General features: G+C 41.3%; 1 protein-coding gene across 1 annotated transcript; it reads right to left on the reverse strand.

Annotated features, from left to right (window-relative positions):
• Window positions 1–1,677: 1,677 nt before the first annotated feature.
• SKIL (SKI like proto-oncogene) lies at window positions 1,678–20,140 on the reverse strand. Its single transcript, XM_030279888.4, has 7 exons — window positions 20,001–20,140; window positions 17,194–19,101; window positions 12,326–12,423; window positions 10,728–10,969; window positions 10,278–10,519; window positions 9,032–9,256; window positions 1,678–6,314 (listed from the first exon to the last, which is right to left on the reverse strand). Exons 2-7 carry the CDS (start codon window positions 18,298–18,300, stop codon window positions 6,153–6,155), a joined length of 2,076 nt encoding a protein of 691 aa, XP_030135748.2. The 5' UTR covers window positions 18,301–19,101; window positions 20,001–20,140; the 3' UTR covers window positions 1,678–6,152.
• Window positions 20,141–23,406: the final 3,266 nt, after the last annotated feature.

Here is a 23,406-nt window from a genome sequence, read left to right on the forward strand (position 1 = left end):
TTACACAGTGATAGTGCAGGCACATCCTAATGTACAATTTTAATATTTTTAAAATGCTGTGAGGTACTTATTGGTATATACATCCTTCTGTAATTCAGTCTACATTTTTGGTTTCCTTAACCACAAAAGCTTCTTAACTGTGTTTCCTTCACAAATGTATTTATCAAGGAGTGTGCAGGAGCAAGGAGTAAATTTGACACTTTGGTAGCCAGCACTGTTCAACAGAACTCAAGCTGGTGCCCACGGGGCACAGTGTGAATTATTTCATTAATGTCAACAGAGACAGGAGACATTTACCATTTTGTCAGGGTTATAAATCACACCACCAACAGTTAAGTGAATATAAGTTCGTACAAGGCAAGTGGACAATGATTTACAAGATCAATAAAAGAAGGAACAGGAATGACTTGCCAGCTATATGCCAAATAAGCTGATACACTTTGGGCCATAGCCTTTTTAAAAGCAAGTGTAACACAGGCATTCCAGCAACAGTGTGAGCTCCTTAAAAATCAATCTTTTTACCCTTCACTCCTAGACTTTTTCCTTGATCTGCATTGTTCTCTCTGACAAAAGACAGGCATTGCAATTAGTCATAGCTACCCAAGCCATCAACACCCCAGGGCTTTCTCATCCAAATGACTCACCTTCAACTTTTTCTGTACATTTTCAGCCTTATTGTTTCTTCCCTGTTTGGAAACACAGCAGTATACAAAAGCAAGATGGGATGCAGAAATAAACAAGTTTAAGTGGTACAGTCAGTTCTTAATTTTGTTCCATACTGAAGGCTGAGCTCATCATTGTAATTTTCATCTTTATCCCGGTTCATACTGCTCCTTTCTCTCTTTATCTGTAAAATACAGGCAGGCCTGTGGTAGCATTAAGGGTCTGAAATGATCTGAAACATCACCAGGATTTCCTATATGGGAGAGAAGATCCTTAATACAAGGACAAAGTATTTTTGCACTGTTTTGAGGGGAAGAAAAAATAGCAAAAGGTGTGTCAATGTGCTTTCTTATGCATCAAGAACATCTTCTCAGTATAAATAAAATTCCCCAGAAAATCTCCAAAATATTATTTGCACCAAAAGTTAATATAACCACATGGTTTACAAAAACTAAGAACTCCTGAGAGTCACTCACCATCCACAGTAACTATTTTTTCAGCAAATACAGTAAAATTCTCATTTGTGATTTTAATTTTGGATAATCTCAGCATTTCATCTGGCAATGTGTGTTTTTAATCTCATTTATTATTGAGATATAGTAGAGAGTTGTGAACAACTCACACTTTGCTTGAACAGTCAAGCAGCAACAAAGCTGGGCACCAGAGAACTTGCCAAGTATGCAAGGAGTTCTATTTTCAGGTATAAACACCAAATTTATGCCAAGAGACATAGAAAGCTTGCTGCCAATACATTTACAGAATCTGAAGAGCTTTAGAAAGTGGATCCACGGGGAGGGACAGCTTTGATCTTGTAGATTTTGCTTAAAATACCTTTTAGAGAACTGGAGAGTGCTGCAGGCTGAGGGAGCTCTGCTAACAAGTTTTGGTGTAATCAGATTTTAATTTACTGTACTCAAGGCAAGGAAGGCTCTGTTCTTGCAAAAGCACCAAGTTCAACAACTTCAAAGAGCCAAGTTTATAAGTCAATGTTCAAAAATATGACAGAGACAAGGGTTCTGACATTACAGTTCTTTATTTGTTTTTGAGTCCACGATCTATACAGGTATTTACAAGGCATGGAAATGGATAACAGCACAAAATACAATTGAGGTATAAGCTAAGAGCACAGTATGTCATGTTTCAATAAATATAATTCAAAATTTGTAAACTAAGTGACCAGATAGATGCATCTTGTCTACTAAAACCATATAAAATATCTGTTAAATCTCACGTGAGGTAGAGGACAGTTTTGTGTGTCATGTGATGCAACCACAGCAACGCTGACAATAAGACTGTACATCATTGGCAAAGTATTAAAAATTGCTGAATGCACTGATAATTTTTCACAGGCTTTTCCTGTGGTTTCAGAATTGTCACTCAACCTGTTGCCTTGAGCTAACATGGACTCAGATGTTTTGCAGCTACTTTCTGTCATTTGAGAGAATTATACTGGCATGTCAACAGCAATAAATACTTCAGAGAGTGAGGATGAAAACACAAAAAACATTCTGTCAATCACAGAAAGCAACATGATGGCAACGAAATATTTCAGACCAACTTTTTATTATTTCCTAGAATTCATTTAAATACAGTACAGCTGTGCTTTCCTTTCAGTGAGGTATCTCTTAGAAGAAAAAAAAATTCAATTGATATCGTTACACTTAATTAATTTTCAAATAGCAAAATTTTATACCGTGTTTGCTGTGCTTGATGAAGTGCTTAAAACTCATTTTTCAAGCATTTTCCAACTGAACCACTAACCCTGAAAAAACCAATTTGCTAAGTAAGGGAGACACACTATAAAATCATCGTGCAATTCGTAAGCAATAACTGCTTTAACAAAAGCTAAAAAATTACTGTATTTTTTAAATAGATATATGCAGCAAATAGAAAATTCTACAAGCTTTCTGTAAAGAAAACCAATGAACACTCACACTACAAATGTAATGAGCAAAAAGAAAATTGAAATTTGCAGCTTTCTGCTGCTATCGATGGCTTAAATACAATTACTGAAATATTGCAAGCACAGATTAATAGGTAGGAGAAATTACATCTTTTGTCAACTTAACCATGTTATAGAAAACTCTCTTGTGTGGATTAATTACACAAATTAAGTGCAGAAAAAAATACAAAGTTGTTATCTTTACTGACAATCAAAATATATACTCTACAAACAAGTGAATTCTAGGAAGTTGACCACAACAGCATTTCGAGGCCAACTTCCCAACTAATGCTAGGAAAGGTTTCCAAAAATGTCTTAACACATTCTAGCTATCCCCTCCCCCAATACAAAACAAGAATTCATGAATAAAACATTGTGACTTCTAAAATACAGGCCGAGACTTATTTATTTTCAGGCCAATCAGTAGCTTTATGCTCCCACCCAACTTTTCCTACATCACTAATTGCATTATGCCTTTACTATGTACAGATGGTTTTACACCTAAGCTATCAATATATTAAATATAGAATAAAATTATTAGTTTAAGAATGTGAAACATAACTACATTCATCTAAATACTCCAACTGAATGATATGCTTTACAAAAACTAAAACACAGATTTAACTAAGTTTGGAGATTTAGATAAAAATCTCTTTCGTTGAGGGACACCTGGTTACACTGTGAGTGAGGTGTTTCCAGGCTGCCAAAATTACAAGAGTTTTATCCTCTAAGCTCTCATATTTTATTGATTAAAGTACACAAAGTGTGTTAAAGTTCTTTTTATAAAAGTATAGGAGCAAATTAGGTATTCACCTCTAATCCTACTTATTCCAAAAGGTGCACTAGGCAACTTCCATCTTGGTGTAGGTGTTTAAGAAAGTGACTTTCAAATTATAGACAATTTTAGAGCATTGTTCTACAGGCTTCATATTACAACTATCTGGGAAATTTACTTCTTGCCTGAAAAGATCAGCAAGCAATGACAGAAGGCAAACCAAATACATTAAATGAGCATGCTGTGACTAAAAGCAAAGACCTAATGACTGATTTAGTCTCTACCATTAAGTGTGCACTTAAGTAAGGGCCCTCAAGTGTGCATTCCAAGTTCCTATGTCAGGCTGTAAAATGAACCATTCAACAGAATTAGGATAAGGTAGCAAAAAAGGTCAACATATATTTTTTCTAAAACTTAAAGAGAATTATTTACAATTTGCTAAAAAACTATCTTTCAGAGACTGTGAGCACACAAAGGTCTATGGCACATTTATGTATACATTATTACTTAAAATCAGTATAAAATTAAGTCTACACGTATGAAAATTGATTATGTTACGTCAAGAGCCTGAAAGTAGTATTTAAGAATTTTAAGAGGATTACAATAATTTAAAATGCATTCTAACTTTAGATTAACTAAATGGAATATTTACAAAGATACTTTTAAGGTCATTTTAATAAATGTTCCATTGGCTTTACCAGCCAGATGTTCAAAAATAATCAGGAGGCCTTATCTGCAATGCTCTGCTCCCCAGCCATCACACCCCCAGCACACACAACCAGAACCATTGAGTCAGTACCTTTCCCTCCAAACCAAGCTGCAAAGATAGGCCTTTTCCTTTTTAGTTTGTTTTTTTTCTTTTTTTTTTCCCTAGGTTGTTTTTTGGGTTGTTTTTTTTTTTTCCCCAAAGGAAAAATCTGGAGATGGGAGCTGAAGAAGAGAAAAATATAATCCTGGTATTCTTTTCCAGGAGGAGGTGGAATTAGATGATCTTTAAGATCCCTTCCAACCCAAACCATTCTATGATTCTCAACACTGACAAATGAATTTTTTTTTCTTTTCATCTAACCTTGTCAGTGTAAACATGACATAGAGCTCATAAACAAATTTGTACAGTTATTAAAAAATCATCCTATGACTCTGTGACATTTAATTTACCACCTCATTTCTCATTCAATTTAAAAATATGTGCAATTTTATCTTTCTCTGTGATATTCATTCTTGTTATATCACTAACAGAGAAGCAAAGAAGATTTTTCCGTTTTACTCATTGAGGAGGGGGGAAAAAAAATGAATGTAGGCTTTTACTAGTGGTTTCATCCAAAAATAATTGAATTATTAAGAGAATATTAAACTTAAGTACCTCAAAACCAGAAACTAAAAGTACAAGTTAAAATTATGTTGTGAAACACTAGAATTACTAAAATATTCCTATCACTGACATGACCAGCTGACATCTGCCAGCTGTATCCAATTTTTTGGAGAGAAGTGCAAAAAAGTTTTTCTTCATCCAACTTTAGTCATGCATTTAACCCACTAGGAACCAGACTTCAGAAGTACTCAGACATTATATATATACATAAAACAGTAATTCTGTACAATTACACATTTCCCAATGTTATAGCTTAACAAACATGCTGTATTTTCTTAATTCATGGTAACCCTACCATGCCATTCAAATACAGAGACTATCAAAATGATTTTTCAAAGTGCCATACCTCAGAATTTTATATTTTAAGCTATGATCACAATGTCAGTTAAGGCCTGTTCTATGTAATGAAAGAAAAATCCACAAGTTGGCAAGAAGCTCAAAGTGTAGAGGCTTAGGGTACTGAAGAAATTAATACATATTCCTTAATAAATATTCTTTTTGTTGAAAGCATCGATATAAAGCATTGATATCTGAAAAACAGTTAAATCAAGCTTTCTCAGTTTCTAAAAGGAAAAGCCCCACCTTCAAGCCTTTTATTAACGTTTCTTTCATATGTACTAGAAGAAAACAGAAGAAAACTTGTGAATTTTTAACTTCCCAAGATTCCACTGTAACTGCAAATTTTAAATTCACAAAACCAAACCAAAACAAAAAAAAAAAAAAAAAAAACCCAACCCCTAATGTTTTCCTCTTCCAGCAGAGCAAGCAAGTGCTGGCTCTAACACTCCTTAGATTGATAACGAGTTGTTAAATAGACAATACTGAAAAGATCAGCTGACTTCACATAATGAAATTATGGGGAAAACTCATGCTGGTAAATCACTTTTGATACTCAATCAACAGTCAGTTCTGGCAATTTTGAGCTCTGCTTTACAGACAAAAAGCTGCCTTTACTTTCCTCAGTTCAAGAATACTGAAACCCAAACTATTTAAGACTTTGAAGAATTGAGGATATTTTAAATGTACTTTTATAACTGGATGTGCAATTGATAGCAAAATAAAGATACCCACATATGTTTTAACAGACAGTGTTAAAAGGTGTAGAGTCCTTAAGACTGCATTAGAAATAGACAGAAACTGGTCACTCTAAATCAAGAGTTTCGTATTTTTTCATTGCTTGAAAAAAACACCAGTACAAATCAATGCAGATTTTCATTGGCTAGGAAAATCTAAAAATGTCTATCTCTATTTATTTATATCTATGTATATCTTAATCTGGACTTGTCTGGGAAATAGAAATCCATAGAGAACACTTTTTCTCAGCACACAAAAATTGTTCACAATCATGAAAACCAAAACACCCTGTTTGAAGGACACAGTCATGCTTCCTCTTCCAATTTCTATTTTCCTTTCCCATTTTTTGAAGATTTCAGGATCTGTAGCTTCAGTTCCTTTATCATCATCTCCAGCTTTTCCCGGGCCTCTCGTTCCTGTCTCAGTTCATCCTGGAGCTCTTGTCTATCTGCCTCTGCATGGTCCAACCTCTGCCTCAACTCTGCCAGCTGTGAAACACAAGAGACACAGACAGAGGCAGAGTAAATTTTAGCAAACATCAAAGGGTCACAGATGGCCACTCTATGCATCCAAGTATTTCAATCCAGCAGAATTATGCAGTTATGAAGTTATCACTTACCTGCTACACCATTAGCAAACAATATCAATGTGCAAAGTAGCATAAACATCATACTGTAATTTAAAAAATGAGAAATCTAATTTTTAAATGCATGTATGTTGTATCTATATGAACTGTCACACCAGACTGTCAATAACACACAGAATCTGTTGGGGGAAATGGTGATGATGTCTGCATTGGATGTGTCACAAATCCCAGAACAAACTGCATTTTTTCATTTCCCAAGTCCATTTCTCTTACCTGACAATATACTACTTCTTTATTTCAAACCCTGAATATATTTCTAAAGAAACAAAACCAACAACACTGTTTTCTGATGTTCCTTAGTAGAAATGAAATATTCAGGAAATCTTGAACATAACCATTTGTGTGTGTGTTCAAATACAAACCTGAGTCCACACAAATGTTTTTGTGATATATTTTGTGTTTAAACACAAATTAAGTATTCTTTTCCTCTTTGAAATACAGCAAGGCTCAAACTTGCTAGAATGTCACTAAAATTATTTACAGGGACATCTGGAAACATCTTTCCAAGTGTGGGAAAGTTCCTTATTGCTTATAGTACCAGCAGTTAAAAGAGGGAGGAGACTGGAAAGCAGCTATTCTCTCTCCCATTGATCTAGGGGTTATTTCTTACTAAAAGACCTCATTCCATTAAAAAAAAAAACATTTGCCTTTATAATTACAGGTATCTACCTGTGGTACATCATCACTAAGCATGCCTCTCACTGAGGATTAGGAAGACAGCTCATGAGAAGGAACGAGCAGGAACACACAGGGTATTACTGGTGTTCTCCAACTAATTCAGAACCCAGTGGGTGAAGGAATGGCTGGTTTTAGAGAAACACATTTCATCCCCACTTCTTTAATCAGAAATACTTCAGCAGTTCTTAGCCAACAACAGGCTGTTAATGCAAGTCCTGCCTGCACAAGTGATGCAGTGAAGTGCTGCAGTGCAACAGTGCCCACTGCCTGCATGCTGCAGCACGTCTGTGGCTGTGATTTCCAGCTCTAAGGAGAGGTTCCAGGACTGGTTATTCTGCCCTACTGTGACTGACAGGGTGAAGCAACTGTTTCAATAAAGAAGTCAAAAAGGGCGACAAGACAGTGCATATTCAGACAGGCCTAGAAAGCTGCAAATACCAAATTCTTAATTTTGTTTAATGCACAAGGAGACTTCCTCCCAGTCCACAGTTCTCAGACAGAAAAGGCATCCTGGGCAACTGCTTCAAGAGCACATCAGATTAAGGCTTTTTTAAAATGCTGTATACACAATTTGGGGATGTTCTCTGTTCCCAAGACTTCTGTTTAACTCTGGTGCTTCTTGGAACCAGAATCTACTGCAAGATGTGACAAATAGAAAAAAAAAGGTTCAAATTATATACTGTGAATAAATCTACCACAGAGGTAATGACAGAGCAAACTTTTTCACAAGGAATGTATGTAGTTTTCAAAGTCTACCTTCAAAAGGAACACACAACCAATCTCCTTGGGGAACAATCCACAATTTTCACCCTCCAAAGGGAGTAAGCTGCACGAGCCCAATAAAACATGCTGTACATGATGATCTCCCTAAATTAGAACACGTTGTTACTTGCACTAACAGGGCTTGTACCAGATGTTTAGTAAATCAGGCCTTAGTCAGAGAGGATTATTTCTGGCAGCAAAGGCCGGGAATCAGTGGAGTGGGATGTCATGAAATTAAATTCATGAGAAGGATTTACAATGCGAGTCTCTGCCCTACTCACCAAAAATACCAAAACCTGTCTCTCAAGTAGTGCCTGTTTCTCAGTTTGAGTCAGTCAGAACAGGAAATATACACAGTCATGAACAAAGCACCACAGAGCTCTACTGAGCTCAAGTTTTAAATTTTGTTCACTTTAAAAATGAGCCTGTTAAGACTAGTTTTCTGTCATATGGTGCAAAATAAAAAAATTAATCATAACTACAGCTGATTTTTCAAAGGGGCATTCCAAGGTTCCCTTTATCATTAACTGTATTTTTTCCCATTGGAATAACCTCCAATGTAAAGAAGCAATAGTAAAAACTAAAAGGAAAGTGAGAGGAAAAAACAACTCCATAAGTTTTGACATATGAATCCAAAAGGCAAGAATGAGAGACACCAATATGATTTTCATTTCCAAGAAAACTCTTGGCCAAATGTTTTTGTAGAGCCCAGAAGGGGCTTCTCAGATAGTGCAGAAGGTTCTACCAGCAAGATACATGAGGAACAGCAAGGTATGCTGCTAATCAGGCCAAAAGAAAGAAGGTTCAGAGGTTTGGATTTTTTTTTTTTTTTAATAAAATAAAAATAATGGTTACGTCTGTATCATGGGCAAGCCTATATACATTAAAAAAAGAATTTGTTTTAAATGAGGATGTAACAGACCTCATGTTTAATATTTCATCAATAATATCATATGTTTCTGTAAGGTACATTCTACCTCAGTTTCAATCAAGGAACAGGAAAATAAATATCGCTGTCACTGACCTATTTTGGTATCTGTCTGTGGTGGCTGAATAACACCTTCACAATTTCCTGATACACTAAACATGTTTTGTTTGAAATAAACCTTCCCTTCTCACCTGTGCTGCATATTCAGCTTCTTTATCTTTTTCCAAATTGGAGTCACAGCTACATTTTTGCTTCATCACTTGGTCCAGTTTCTTCTCCAAGTCTCTCTGCTCAAAATAAAATTCTTCCATTCTTTGTGCATGCTCGGCTTGCAAACACTCAAGTTCTTTTTGTAAATTCTGCTGCTCTTCAGTCAGTTCCTTCATAGCTTTAGAGTTGCTTAACATTTCCACTTCCTGTAAAGAAAGATCAAGATCACATATTCCTTCCTTTTAACACCAGAAAAGTTACAACAAACTCAATTCAAAAGTGTTTCTGGAACCACTGCGGCCAAAAAGACCACTTGTAACTACCAATAAAAACAGCCGGATAATGGTATTTATCTACTTATCAATGACAGCATGGAATTCTGTAACATGCATTTAATTTTTAAGAAATTACTTCTACTTCCAAGTATATGGAGCTTTCAGAAACAAATTTGCATTTCCAGCAGTGAACCTCAGGAAGCAGCAGCACTGATTCACTAAAATATATTTCAAAGATGCAAGAATTGTAGCATCAGAAAACAAAAATAAGTGTTTTATTTCTTTGTCACTGACATTTTGATATTTTTAAACTCTTTTTTTTTAACTTATCTGCAAGGTTTATCTCCAACAGCAGAACAACTTTAAAGTAGCATCTCTAGAACCCTACCTGAGCTCCTAGATTCTGCAATTAACATTTAAATTTAAATAAATTAAAATATTAGGTCTGTTCCATGGATGCAAGGAGCAAAGACAGTATTTCACTGAATTCAGAAAACAGAAATGTCACAAATGAACACAGCTTCTAAAATAATCAATTTTTAAAGAAAAGACTGAAAATAAAATCCCTAAAAGCACGGCTTAGCAAACAGGAACAGGAAAATGGTGTTCTTTTTTATACATGGCAGTGATAAGATTGTCCTTAGAATACCAATATCTGCATCTTTAAAACCCTGAAAACTGAGAAATTTTAGAGCATACAGCAAAAGCAGGAGCTGCTTGGACCCAACAGCTGCAAACTGAAGAAACACCACTTATTAGTGGGCTCAAAACTCATGAGCATAAGGGATATTGAAGATTTGGTGCCTGGATTTAAGCTGAGAGAAAGATGATCTGTGTGCTCTGGTGTTTCTAAATGATGCAATCTAAATGATGTGATGTTGACTGTGGAGCCAGCAAGCCCACACCAGCTCCCTGCTGCCCAGGGGGAAATGCACTCAGACTGCCACTGTACCATTTGGAGCTGCTGCTTCCTCCGCAAAATCGTGTTCAGCTTCTCGTGCTGCTTGATGTAGGTTTTCATGACTTCTTCCATGATCCTTCCCTTGTCATCCTCACAGCTGATGTCCTTCATGAGCGTGGGGGACAAGGTTCGTGCATCAGCACCTCCCTCCCCACGGCCAGAGTCTCTGGGGATTTTGGAAGAAACGCGCTCAGACTTGGCACCTCTCGCAGAACGAGTTGACACAGGAGGATCTAAGCAGGAAAAAAACACAAGAGAACAATAATCACAGAAAGTTCAAATTCCAGGGTGAAAAAAATGCAAAGAAAACTGAGATTACAAAAAGGTGGAGGGAATTTTTGGAAAGCTGAAGTGACATCACAAAATTCTACCTCAGTGTAAAGCTTTCCAAAATTCTGTGGTATACAAATAAAAGCCTTCAATGTAATTTTCACTACTCACCTAAACGTTTATTTGGCTGCTCCACCCCAGTTTTCAAGTCCATTTTTTCCTGTTCTTCAAGAGAAAGCTCTGGATAGGAGGCAGATTTTTTGTGCTTTCCACTACTGAGCTTCTTCTCTGACTGCCCAGGTGAGGATTTATTACCTTCTGAAGCTTTTACTGCTGTTTTTGCAACATCTTTATATTGAGATGCAAGAGACACATTCGGGGCAACCACTTTATCACACATGTAAAGGTAGTAACTGAAAAAACAGCAGAAGAGTAAAATTCATAGCGAAAGGTAAGACATAATAAATGATGGCTGGTTGAGAGCAGTAAGTTTAATTTTACATGAGTTCAAACTGTGAAAGTATCAATGAAAAATAAGCACATCCTTTTTAAATTTTTCCTACGCAAAAGGAAAGCCTAACGACCCACTTAATCTCTACTGAGTAGATTATCTAGATAAGGTTTTGAGGCTATTAAACAAGTAGATTTTCCAAACATTGCTGATTAAAAAAAATTACAGTAAATCATATCACAACTTCATTTAAATGCGAAGAGTGAAATTACAATGCCACTGAATCCAGACTCTCCAGCATTTTCATAATCCTTATATTGGCAATGGAGGATGGGGAGGTGATCAGTGAAGTGGGAATGAGCAGCTGTGTTCTGACAGGCCTGGGGCACATCTGAGACCAATGCTGGACCTTCCTTCCCAAGTACACTGAGCTGCCCATCTGGATTTTCACAGCTCCTGGACTCCAGGCAGCATCCCCATGTCCCTTCCTCAGCCCAGCACAGAGGGAAGAGAGCCCCAGGTGTGTTCAGGTCAGTGCCAAGGCCACCAGTGTCACTGGAGTTCAACTGCTGCCTTCAACACTTCCCTTTCTCCTGGTTCTGAAGGAAGGCACTGGCACAACAGAGCATGAGGGACCATCACAGAAGTTCCTCCACTCCCTTCTCTGCGTGGGAACCAGTGTGATGTGCGTGCACCAAAAAGGGTCTGCTCTGACCCAAATTCAGGACCTGTGCAACCACAGCAGCTGAGGGCAAGAGGAGTATCAAGAAAAGCATTTCCCTTGCTGCTGCACGTGACAAATTTGGTAAGGAGTCAGGAAATACTCTTGGTTTCTAAAACCAGGAAACCATCCCTCAGACAATTCAGCTGCAGCCCTTGTTCCACTGTGGAAGAAAGCCTTCAAACACCTCTTGGAAGTCCTTTCTGAAAGGAAATTAAGTTGTCCTCATGGTAAATAGGCCCTGTGCAGCTTTCCACATGTATGCACTGTATTACAATATGAAAGATCAGAGGTTACCTCTGTCATTTCTACTAAGAAAGGGGAAATTTTAATTACATTTCAATTGTATTGCCTGCTGAAGAACACCCACAGGTCACAGCTTTAGTCCTATACCAAAAAACACTCATAAGCAGTTCATTACTATTCACACTAAGAAATGCATAACAATTTAGGGTTAACTCATTCCTATGTGATACCTGAAGAGTTTTCCTAACAGAAACAAACACATTTTTTCCCCAGTTTGAATTATCGCTAAATAGCCAAAAGTATTTGAATACTTGACAGTGCCTATAGTTCCACATAGGAAACTCAATTTACCTGGGGTGGAAAAAGGAAGGTGGTTGAGGATCAGTTTCTGCTTCTTGCTTTATAACTGGATACCACTGTGATAATTCCAGGTTCTGCTGTGGCTCTGCCTAAAGGAAAGCAAATAAACTGATAATTGAAACATGGATGCAGGTTATTTACATTTTCATAAATACTCCTCAGAGAAATGGCATTTACACCATTAATACACCAGAGAAACTGGGGCACTGGAAAATGGGGTGTCTTTGAAAAAGATGCAGGGTGATGCAAGCCACAGAATTTTCTCTGATCTCCAATTTACCATTGTGGGCATAAGAGCAATGAAATTAACAGAAAATGTCTTTACAGACCTATCTAAAAGCTCTGCTGAGTTTCCAAAACTCCATAAAAACAAGCTTGGGAGAAACAGAAAGCAGAAACTAGGATTCTCAAAAGACTGTAGGAGCCTTTTGTAATAATGTTTCTATATAAAGTAAGCACCTGCCAGATACTTTATTTCAAAATTAAATGGAACAGTGTGCTGGTATTCCAGGGACAGAACTTTCTTCAGTCATAACCAATTTTTATTACACAAGCAGGCAAAGCTGTTCCCAGTAACATGAAAATGCCATTCCCTTTGCAGTAGCAAACAAAATTTATTCAGGTGCATCAGAATATACAATCTTAAAGACTTCTGTGTATTTTGCATTTGGAAAGCAATTCTTGTTGTGTGTATCTGAAGAAATGTTTTTGGAACTACTCTTTACTAGAAATTCCTGGTGACACTTAGTGCTCCCCTGCAAAGCCGCTCATAATTTCATGCCAAATGTGTCTAACCATATATTTACAATAGTCCCAGAGCTCAGAAATTGATTCATAATTTCACTATATTAAAACAGCCTTGGGAAGTGGGGTTTGGGTAGGGTGTGGTTGGCTGACCCCACACCCAGGCAGCTGCCAAGCACCACAGAGCTGCTCCCTCAGCACCATCCCCAGGGCATGGAAGGGAAAAAGAGCAAGAAAGCTCAAGGTCAAGGTAAAGTTGGTTTAAGAGGTGAAGGAAAGAGAAAAACACAAGTGAAGCAAAGGGCATGGCTCAGTCCCTCCCTCAAACAGCCTCAGTCTTGGATGCCAAACTCTCTTTCTCCTCCTTCTATCCCAGTTTTTATTGCAGTAGCCAGACCATTGGTATGTTAGCCACAGTTTTAGCCACAAATCCAAAGCCTAGCACCATACAAGCTGCTACAAAGTAAGTCAACACCATTCCAGCCAGACCCAGTACCTTCCACAAGCTGCTCAATTAAAAACCAGTCCATAAAGCTAAAAAAGTTACATAATCCTGTATTGAAACCTTTATGTAGTGTTCTAGTATCTCCACAACTTATAAGTGCTATATTACCAGAAAGGTTTGTAGTTACACACCCTGGAATAAACCTTTAGAGAACTTCATCCCTGGCTGTGACCTGAGGCATGGTCTGCACAATCCTGGCAGGGACCAAACCCCACCTGCCCCACTCTGACCAAAACTCCCACCCCACCAAACTCAGCTCTCACAATGAAACTGAATTCAATTCCACCCCTGCAGTTCCTCAAATCACTTCCAACACAGACAGAGAGGGAGGGAGGGCACAAGGAAAAGAGGCTCTGGAGTTGTAAATTCATAAAAAGGCTTTAAATAAAAAAGATATGAATAATCTCTAGAAAAATGGCCTCATCCTGACACTTGCCAAGTTTTTTCTACTTACTCAGATCATTCTAATAATTTAAATAATCACATATAATCTACTTATACTGCAGCTAGTATGCAGTGATCTGATTTTAGCTTCACATCACATTTGTCCATATTTCAGGACTCACATTTTAACATGCTTATATATTTACATATGAAATTATCAGGTCATCTGTATATTCAAATTACTAGGTCAGATTTTTGACCTTTTTTTTTTCTATTTCAAGTGCAAACTGAATTTACTGTCTACCCATTAATGTGAATCATGCAAATGACTTTCACAGCATGCAATCAAATTTTTACTTAGGAAAGAAAATTAAATACTACCATAAATAAATGAAGTTTTTTTCTAACAGGATTCTTCCCTCACCATTCAGGTAAATGAATCAAGGTATACACACACACACATATATATATGTGTATGTATGTACGTATGTATATATATGTATATGTATGTGTATATATATGCATATATATGTATGTATGTATGTATGTATGTCTATTTCATTACCCAACAATTTATTTTAGGTGCTCTTAAATAATTATTTAAACACAACAAGTTGAATCGAATTACTTCTATTCAAAATGTTTAAAGGGGTTACATGAAGTAATATTTCTTTTTCTTTAAGGCAAGCTGGACAAAGCTGTTAAGGAAAAAAAAATATATAGGTAAGTAATGGTTTCAGTGCAATCATTAAGCCAGTAGTTTTAGCAGAGATTGGATTTATAAAACTCCCAGACTGTGACCAGGATCAGCTCAAGGAATCAGCAAGGCAAAGTTTTAGTGCAGAGATGATGAGAAACTGTCGCAAAGTCAAAGGGAACAAGGATCTCTCAGCCAGGAATCAGCACTCGGTGACAGCTGTTCCATGAAGAGCAGGTGGATGTTGCACTGCAGCCTAGAACTCCACAGAAAATTATGACAATCAAGCACACAGCTTTCTTGTTAGCACAAAGAACAGAAAGGAATTTATCTCAAGAGTACTTTGCTCTTAAAATATTGAAACAAAAGTGTATTTGCACTGTGAGGTGAATAAACTCAGAGTGAAATGTTAAGGAGAAGGACAAAGCATGGCATCTAGGATGCTCCAAAGACTGTGGGATTTAATTAATTCATTATTACTACATGGGGAAAGACCTAGCCAAGGGCAACTGTTCCTCCTGGGTCCAAGACAACCACAAAGGATGTGTCAGCACTGCTGTGGACTGACTCAGCAAAGGTGGTGAGGAGGTGACAGAACAGCAAACAGAACATCCTGCAAATAAATTCCCCTAGGAGTGTAAGGAAAGGGAATGTCCATGTGCTGTACCTGATACCTCTCCCACAACACAGAAATGAGGAAAGGAAGTTGTGGCTGCTCCATCCCTGGAGGTGTTCAAGGTCAGGCTGGATGGAGCTGTGAGCAATCTGGGCTAGTGGAAGGTGTCCCCATCCAGGCCAGGGGGGTGGAATGAAATGATCTTTAAGGTCCCTTCTAACCTAAACCATTCTGTGATTCTCTGAAGCAGCCTAAGCTCCCTCAGGAAAAGGAAAGGGAAACTCTGCCCCAGCACTGCCCTCTTAAACTCTTTTACTCTTTCATACTTCCCAGATGAATATCCACAGGATGAAAAAAAACCCCAAGCCTCCCCCACCACTGTATTTAGCTCAGGTTTTCATAGCTTCTGACTCTGGTTTCACACGTTGCTTTGTAAGAAAGAACTACACGGGTCTGCAACAGAAGACTGCAGAAAGTTTTACAATTTCATTTGCACCAGTCCAGTCCAAATTACTGCCACTGCTCTTTCCAGCTGGTTTTTTTTAATCTTTGAACATGAAACTGAAAGATCTCATTGTCTGAAATGTGCTGCTGTGGGAAGAGAAGCAGCACATATAGGTGTGAACAAGGAAAACTATTTCCACTGATGTATCCACCATGCTGTAGTCCATTTCCTACACTGGCATTGCAAGAATAAAGACTGACATGTCTTTATCAGCTGAAAAGCAAAATCTCTTTGCTAGGAGACTGCATCTTCAAATAATTCAGCATGTGGAAGCATGCCATACTGCAGACTTCCATGGGAATCTGCTGGTAAAATCTCTTCCTGCAGACTGGCACCACTGTAACAATACCTGTTACTACCGTCAGCCTTCCTGCAAAACCAACTTTTCAGAAATTTGTGCTGAAAGGTGTCGGCTCATAGCACCCCTTTTTGGGCTCAACCATCTGCGCTGCTCTTGCTGCTATTTTGAAATCCACCACAAAACATCCAACAGGCAACATGGATTTATCATCAAACCAGCAGCCATCAAACAAGACAGAGAAACACTGAATACACCGAAAAGAAACTGTCATGGGGCAGAAACCATTAAAAGTTTAAATTATACCCCAAAATTGTGCTTTCTATGAATGGGAACATCAATGATATTAATGTTTCTCTGCTGCTTGTCCTATTATTTAAAGTAGAAGCTCTCCAAGGGACAAATAAGCTCTGTATTTTGGAACCACAGCACAGACTTGCAGCAGTATTTTAGGAAAAAAATAAGATGTCTATTATTAACTATTGTCAAGATACCGGCCCACAGCTCATTACTTGGGCTGCTTAAAACCCCCTCTTTTTGGCATATTTCACTGCACAAGTGGCTTAAACAGAAAGCTCTTGCTGAACAAGCAGACTTCGGGCTTCTAAATAGCCATTTAGCTAAGCACCATTACCCTGCACACAAGTCATGAGATGGGTGGCCAGCAAGCCAGGTTGCCATCCAGCCCACGTGTGCATGCTGGAGTACAAACAACAAATGAAGAATTCATCTGTAATACTTGATTTTCAAGCTCCTTTCTGCTTTGCTCAGCTGCTGCAGCACACGCTGCATTAAAACCTACTCAAAGGTCAAATAGGAGAACAAAAATTTTCACAATAGCCTGAATTTTCCAGAGTCTGTATACCTTAGGACAGAACAAGAACCAACAAAGCCAAGCCACCTCAAATGGTTACTTGCAGCCCAAAGAGGAAAGAAATTACCACCTCTCTTAATGAGAAATGTTATTTCCATGGTGAAGCTCTCACAGATTTAACTTAGGCTTGATGTGACAAGTATTCCCACTTAGAAAAGCCAAGTAATGCGCTTCTAAAACAAGTATTTACATGTGAGCAGAAAGAGATCTGGGAATTTTACACCAGGTGAACTTACTTTGGACCGAGTTCTTTTCTGATTTTTCTCGCTGAATTTCTCCTTCATTTCCTCCAAGAGATGCTTCAGCTCTCTCTCTTCTGATGTGCCCAGGTATTTTTGGTTAATGTGCAGGTAGCAGTGCCACTTGGCCGACTCAAACCCCCAGTGGCAGGTCCTCTTGTCCGGGGATCTGTGTGAATGCATCACGAAGGTCTGGGGTGAGAACATCCCGTAGCACTCCAAGCACTGGATACACGGGTCATCCGGGGCAAGGTAGAACTGAGGTGCAAACAACCCCTGGCACTTGCCCAGGCATTCATGCTCTACTTCGAAGGCACTGCCAGTCTCTTTCAGCTGGGCCAAGGTGTTCTTACCAGGGAGGAAACTGCCACTTTGGGGGAAAGTGCGAGGGCGCAGTAAAGCATTGCATAGTCTCTGAGCGTCCGTCAGCGTAATGAGCCCACAGGACGGAGCGTTGAACGGAAGAATTCCCAAAACCTTCAGAATGTGCAGCTGGTCAGAAGTGCACCTTGAGCAGTAGATGTAGAGCTCATCACACACCGTGTTGATCTGCTGCAAGGAAAAGTCTCGGAGAACCGAATTCAACACTTGAGGCAGGCAAAGTCTTTTTTCTCCTCCGACTTTAAAACAAGAGATGGATTCCCCCTCCAGCAGGGTCTGCGTGAGCTCCGTGGAGCTGTCTGGAGGGATGAGCAGCGGACCAGAGAGGATTTGTGGTGATGGGAGAGGCAGGAAGACAGTGGGTGACATACTTTCCTGGGAATACCGAGCTGAGAAAGCTGCAGGTCCACCCAGTGAACTCTGGCTGCTTAGGTGGAACTGTGCCAACGTGTGTTTCAAACCTGGATTTAAACTCAAAGGCTCAGATAGTGAAGCACTGTTTGGCTTGGCGGTTTCCCCATCAGCCTCCACCGGAGCTTCATCATAGTCATCCAGGTTTTCCTTCTTTATTGTTGGCAATTTATTTATTACTACCTGTACTTTGTTATTTACATGCATTTCGGTCATTGCTTTTTTCAGTGGAGGACTCCCATCCTCTTGGATCCTGCTTCTTTTTTGGTCTGAAACCAGACCTAGAGGGAAGTTTATCTGTGGGCTTTCCATTGCTAAACACTGAGCTTTAATTAAGCCAGTCTTGAATGTGCATTTTCTTACTTTTTATATAAAAAATAGTTTCATGTGATCTTGGAGCTGCACGCTCCTTTCCCTAAAACATCTTCTTCAGCATCCAACAGTAAAAACTGTAACCCATTTTGTATGTAATACTGTAAAACTACTAATGGAGGGGTTACACTATTTTCTTAGCTATTTGTTTAATTTCATAATATAAAAACCCCAATGCAATATGTATACAAAAGGTTTTCTTCATACCCTAGCCACTACTTTACACAGTAGCCTTGTCCAGCAATTTAGTAAAAAACGATGCGTTGATGGGTGTTCATCCTCAATCGTTCTTTTTCCTTTAAAAAATATACTGTCTTTTCAAATAAGTCTCTATTTAAATATTAAAATAGAAAAATGGGCTCAGTTAGAAGAATGTCAGTCTTAACGAAACTGATCCAAAACGTAGTTTACGTTGTATGAAAATTTTATTCAGCACTTTGAGCTCCCAGAGATCAAACACAATCTTAAGGGCTTGCTTTATTGTGCTGCCAGCTTTATGATTTCACCACCACCACCGTGACAGCTACTATGGCAGTTCACAAATAAATCCTGAAATTAAAGGCTGATCCAGACTGACGGCAAAAACTAAACGTCCCTAGAGAGTCACCTTTCGCCCAGATGTCACTGGCGTGTGTCAGAATTTTCCCAGCCCAAGTTATTAGTAATAGAGGTGAGATCCAGGCCATTGGCTGGATGCATGCCGTGTGCTAGCACAGAGTTCTGCTCATCCTTCCTGATAACCTGTGAAAGAGAGACGGCTGATCACAAGCAATCCCAGAGTTTGCTCTGTACCTAAAGGGGTAAAGAGGGCTGGAGAGGGGCTTTTGACAAGGGTGAAAGTGTGACAGGAGTCACAGGACAAGAGGGAATAGCTTTATACTGAGAGAGGGAAGGTTTTGGTTTGATACAAGGAAGAAATTATTCTCTGTGATAGCAGTGAGGTAGTGGCACAGGCTGCACAGAGAAGCTGCGGCTGCCCCATCCCTGGAAGTGTCCAAGGCCAGGTTGGACAGGGCTTGGAGCAGCCTGGGATAGTGGAAGTGTCCCTGCCCATGGCGGGGTGGGGGGGTTGGAAGGAGATGAGCTTTAGGACCCCCTGCAGCCCAAACCATCCGGGATTCCCCGCCAGAGGCAGGGTGCATTTCCCAGTAACTTGCGGAACACCGGGACAAGCCCCCGAACCGATGGGCGATACCGGCGGGGGAGGGGGCGGTCCGGAGCGGCTCTCCCGGCGTGCACGCCCGAAAGGACGGGCGCTCCGGCGAGCCGGGCACCGGCCCCACATCCCGGGCACCGACCCCTGGCCCCGCAGCCCCTCCCGGGACGCCGCACGCCGCCGCTCCCTCCCGCGCCGTGACTCACCCCGGCCCCGCTCCGGGCACGGCTCGGCCCTTCCCCCTCCCGCCGCCGAGCCCTGCCCGGCTCCCCGCCGTCCCCAGCCGTAGCGCGCCGCTCCGCCGCCCCCGTGTCCCTCCCCTCCTCCCAACCCCGGTACCCCGTTCCCCTTCTCGCCGCCGCCCCCGCGCCGCCTCTCCGCAGCCACCGCTCCCTCCCAACCCCCGGCGGGCGCTCCCGCCCTTCCCCCCCGGGCTCCGCCGCCGCGCTGCCCGCCGTTCCCAGCGAGTTCCCCGGCTGCTCACCCGGCGCCGCGGGGGCTCCGGCGGCCGCGGGGAGCGGAACAGGCGCCGCGCTCGCGCCGCCCACCCGTGACCTCACTGCGGAGACCGAGACGGCGGCGGCGGCGGCGGCGGCGGCGCGCGGGCACGAACCCGCCGGCGGCGCGCGCCGGCCCCGCCCACTGTCTGGGGCAGCGGCGGGAGCGCCCGCCCGCCCCTCCCCCGCCCGCCGCCGCCTCAGCGCTGGGAAACCCGGCCCGGCGCAGGAAGATAAAATAAAAAATAAAATAGATATATGTGTAATAGACATTGAAAAGTGTTGTTTCTGCCCGGCTTCCCCTCAGCCCGCCCGGTCAGACCCTGCCCCGCGGCCGAGAGGGGCCGGCTGAGGGACGGGACGGAGCGGCAGCTGCAGCTGGGGCGGGGGAAGGGAGAGCGACCATGGCAGCGGGGGAAAGCCGGGCGCTGGCGGGGACCTGTCGGGCGTGTCGCCCGCCTGAGGCGCGGCGGCGGCGGCGGGCAGAGGCCGCCAGCGGGGGGATCTCCGTGACTGCCCCTCAGTGACAGACCCGCAGCGAGGCTCCCGCAGAGGATCCCTCACTGATTGCCCCTCAAAGGAGGTGGCTCAAAGATGGTCCCTCAGTGAAAGTCCTTGAGTGACTGTCCCCCAAAGAGCGTCCCTCGGAGGGGTCTCACAGTGACTGTCCCCCAGCGAGGGTCCCCAGGAGGGCGGGCTGTGCTCTGGCACCCCGCTGCTGGGGACGGGCACACGCGGGGAAGGCGGGTCCGTGTGAGGGGCCTGTCCCCGATGCAGTGTCACAGACCGCTCCCTCCAGCCACGGGCTCGCAGGAGATATTTTGGGAAACGAAGCGATCAAACCGCGGACAGGCGGGGAAGATGCTCTTCAGGGACAGCTTAGTCGCTGTACAGCTCGTTTATGTATTACAAGTTTCCTCCGCCTGCAAGAGGCCCAAAGCTTTTCAGTTTACATCTTTGTGAAGACAGCGCTTCAGCTGGGATTACGGCGCGATCCAATTTGCCGTTTCCTTTCATCCCACACAGTTACATATTTTGATGCGAGTACAAAAGCACGGCACATGAAAATGGGGCAGTTGTACAAGCACCAGGCACCGCTTAGCACCGGCCGCGGGATCCGAGATCCCTTCCGCGCCGCTCCCTAATGCCGTCCCAGGAGGATTATGGCACAGACCTGCCTCGCTGCTGATCTGCTGAGAGAGGCCTTTGGGGCTCTTTAATCCTTGATTTCGCACCTTTGATATGCTCAGGTTTCCTCTGGGCTGGGCGGGGTCGCTGATGGAGAGGCCCTTGAGCATCACTTCAAAGCTGCTTCACCAGTCACCTCTTAACTCGTGCGGTATCTGCAACAATATCTACAATTTCTTTGGATCTGAGTGGTCTTTAAGGCCTTTTCCAACCGAAACCATCAGGGTTTTATAGAAAAGCAAACGTTTTTGCAAAGAATACTAATGCCCACTACTTATTTATTAAGCAGATATAAGGTCTGCTTAAAAGCCACAACAATGTGGCAGAATTAAACAAGATTTCTGAATGCGCCAGCTTTAGGAGCTGATTCTGAAAAGATATGAACCTGTGAGGGTATTGTATAGACATTCTAGACATTCCTGTCTGCTTCACCCTCTTGGACTTTATGACCTGATTTTTTAAAAAAAAGCCTCTTTGAATACCAATCAGTGAAATGCACTATGTCACAATCCCTTTCAAATTTACTGAAGAAAATGTAATGTCTAACATTGCAGCTGAACTGATCAATGTCTGTGAGGAAGGCAACATATGTAGGCAGATATTCCATCTTTTATTAGACCTCCTGATGTCATGGAAGCTTAGGATTCAGTGGCATTGTTTAATTTGTTGATTTTTTTCAGGTTCTGCCGCAGAAATGTTCCATTTCAGGTTACAAAGCCTGGTAACTATTGTGCTGTAATGATAGTGTTGCTATAGAGCTACAATAATCAGGCGATGGAAGACAAAGTTTGTAGGTAGAGGATTGTCTAAAAAAAGGTGTTAGCTCTGCCTATTTCTACTGTGGACTGTGAAAAGCAGTTCTGAAGACACTGCACAACTAAAACCTGAGTTACAGATCTTTGCAAGTGGTAATAAAGTGCACTAATAGCACAGGAGGAATCTTGCTTTGATTAATAAAGTGTCTGAATTTTCAAGAAGTGCTGAGGCTCTGGGGAAGCTCACAAACTTCCCTGATGCACAGTCCCTGAAGACACACAATTTAACTATAAACTATGCCCTGGAGAGCACAATTTAACTGTGAACAAAGACGGTGCATTTTCATCTCTGATAAGATTATATTGTACTTTTCAAAGAAAAAAAATTAGTAGTCATGTTTAATAGTAAGTTGTAACAGTTCACACTTAGCTAATCTGTCATAGGAGGTTTCATTCGTGCAAAATAGATATTGTATTTCAGGTTGTGTTTTAAGCAGAAAAAGTTGATAGATTTTGGCAGACACCACATCCTGACGGACAAGTCACAGTGGGGACAGTGCACAAAACACTTCAGCTCATGAAGGACTTGAACTATTCCTCTGATCTAAGAGGAGTATAAGCCCAGACACTTTACTCATCCTTAGAAATGAAACAGATTCCTGCTATTTATGCCTGAAAAAGCCACCTCCCACAAAAGCTGCACAGACCTGGGATGTAGACACTGCTCTGCCTTCAATTATTGGTGATTCAATGGTAAGAGTCCATCTTTCAAGTATTCAGTCCAGATCCCTTTATTATAAGCAGAAAAAAAAAAAAATTAAAATAAACCGATGGGGGATTTCTCTGCGAAAAAATGCAAGATATGGTAAAATCTGTTTTTTCTTAAAGGGGCTCCAATCCCCACCTTCTCTCTTCCCAGGAAAACATCATAATTGTTGCAACTGCAAAAACAGTTGCGGATACCTCTGTTGCTTCGACGCCTTACACCATCCATGCTGAAGTGAGGACGCTTGCTTAGCACTTACCAAGTGTATGTATAGATTATCCACACTATCAGCTTCCTCCATGGAGTGCCTCAGCATAAACAATTGCTCAGACTGAGGCGAGAGCAGCTGGGCACCCAACAGAACAGAAACAGGGAGCGTGCGTGGGGGGAGGTTAAGCATGGAAGATATGCAGCCATCTGCAGCACTCGCCAGGATTGCCGAAGCACACCCGTGCTAAGAGGCAAGACAAAACCTCTTTTAAAAGATACTGAAATACAGAAATTAAACCACTGCATCTGTGGCAGGGTATGAGCTAAGTGCCATCACCCTCTGTGTCAGAAATCCGAGAATGCAGGGGAGGAGTTGAAGAAACAAAGAAATAAATCATGCAGAAGTAAGTGCAGCAGACAAGAGCGTTGCTCTGAACTCCAAATCCCAGCTCTGGCAGCTGAGATGACGTACAA

The sequence above is a fragment of the Taeniopygia guttata genome, chromosome 9 (assembly GCF_048771995.1).
Source record: "Taeniopygia guttata chromosome 9, bTaeGut7.mat, whole genome shotgun sequence".
NCBI classification, from domain to species: Eukaryota; Metazoa; Chordata; class Aves; order Passeriformes; family Estrildidae; genus Taeniopygia; species Taeniopygia guttata.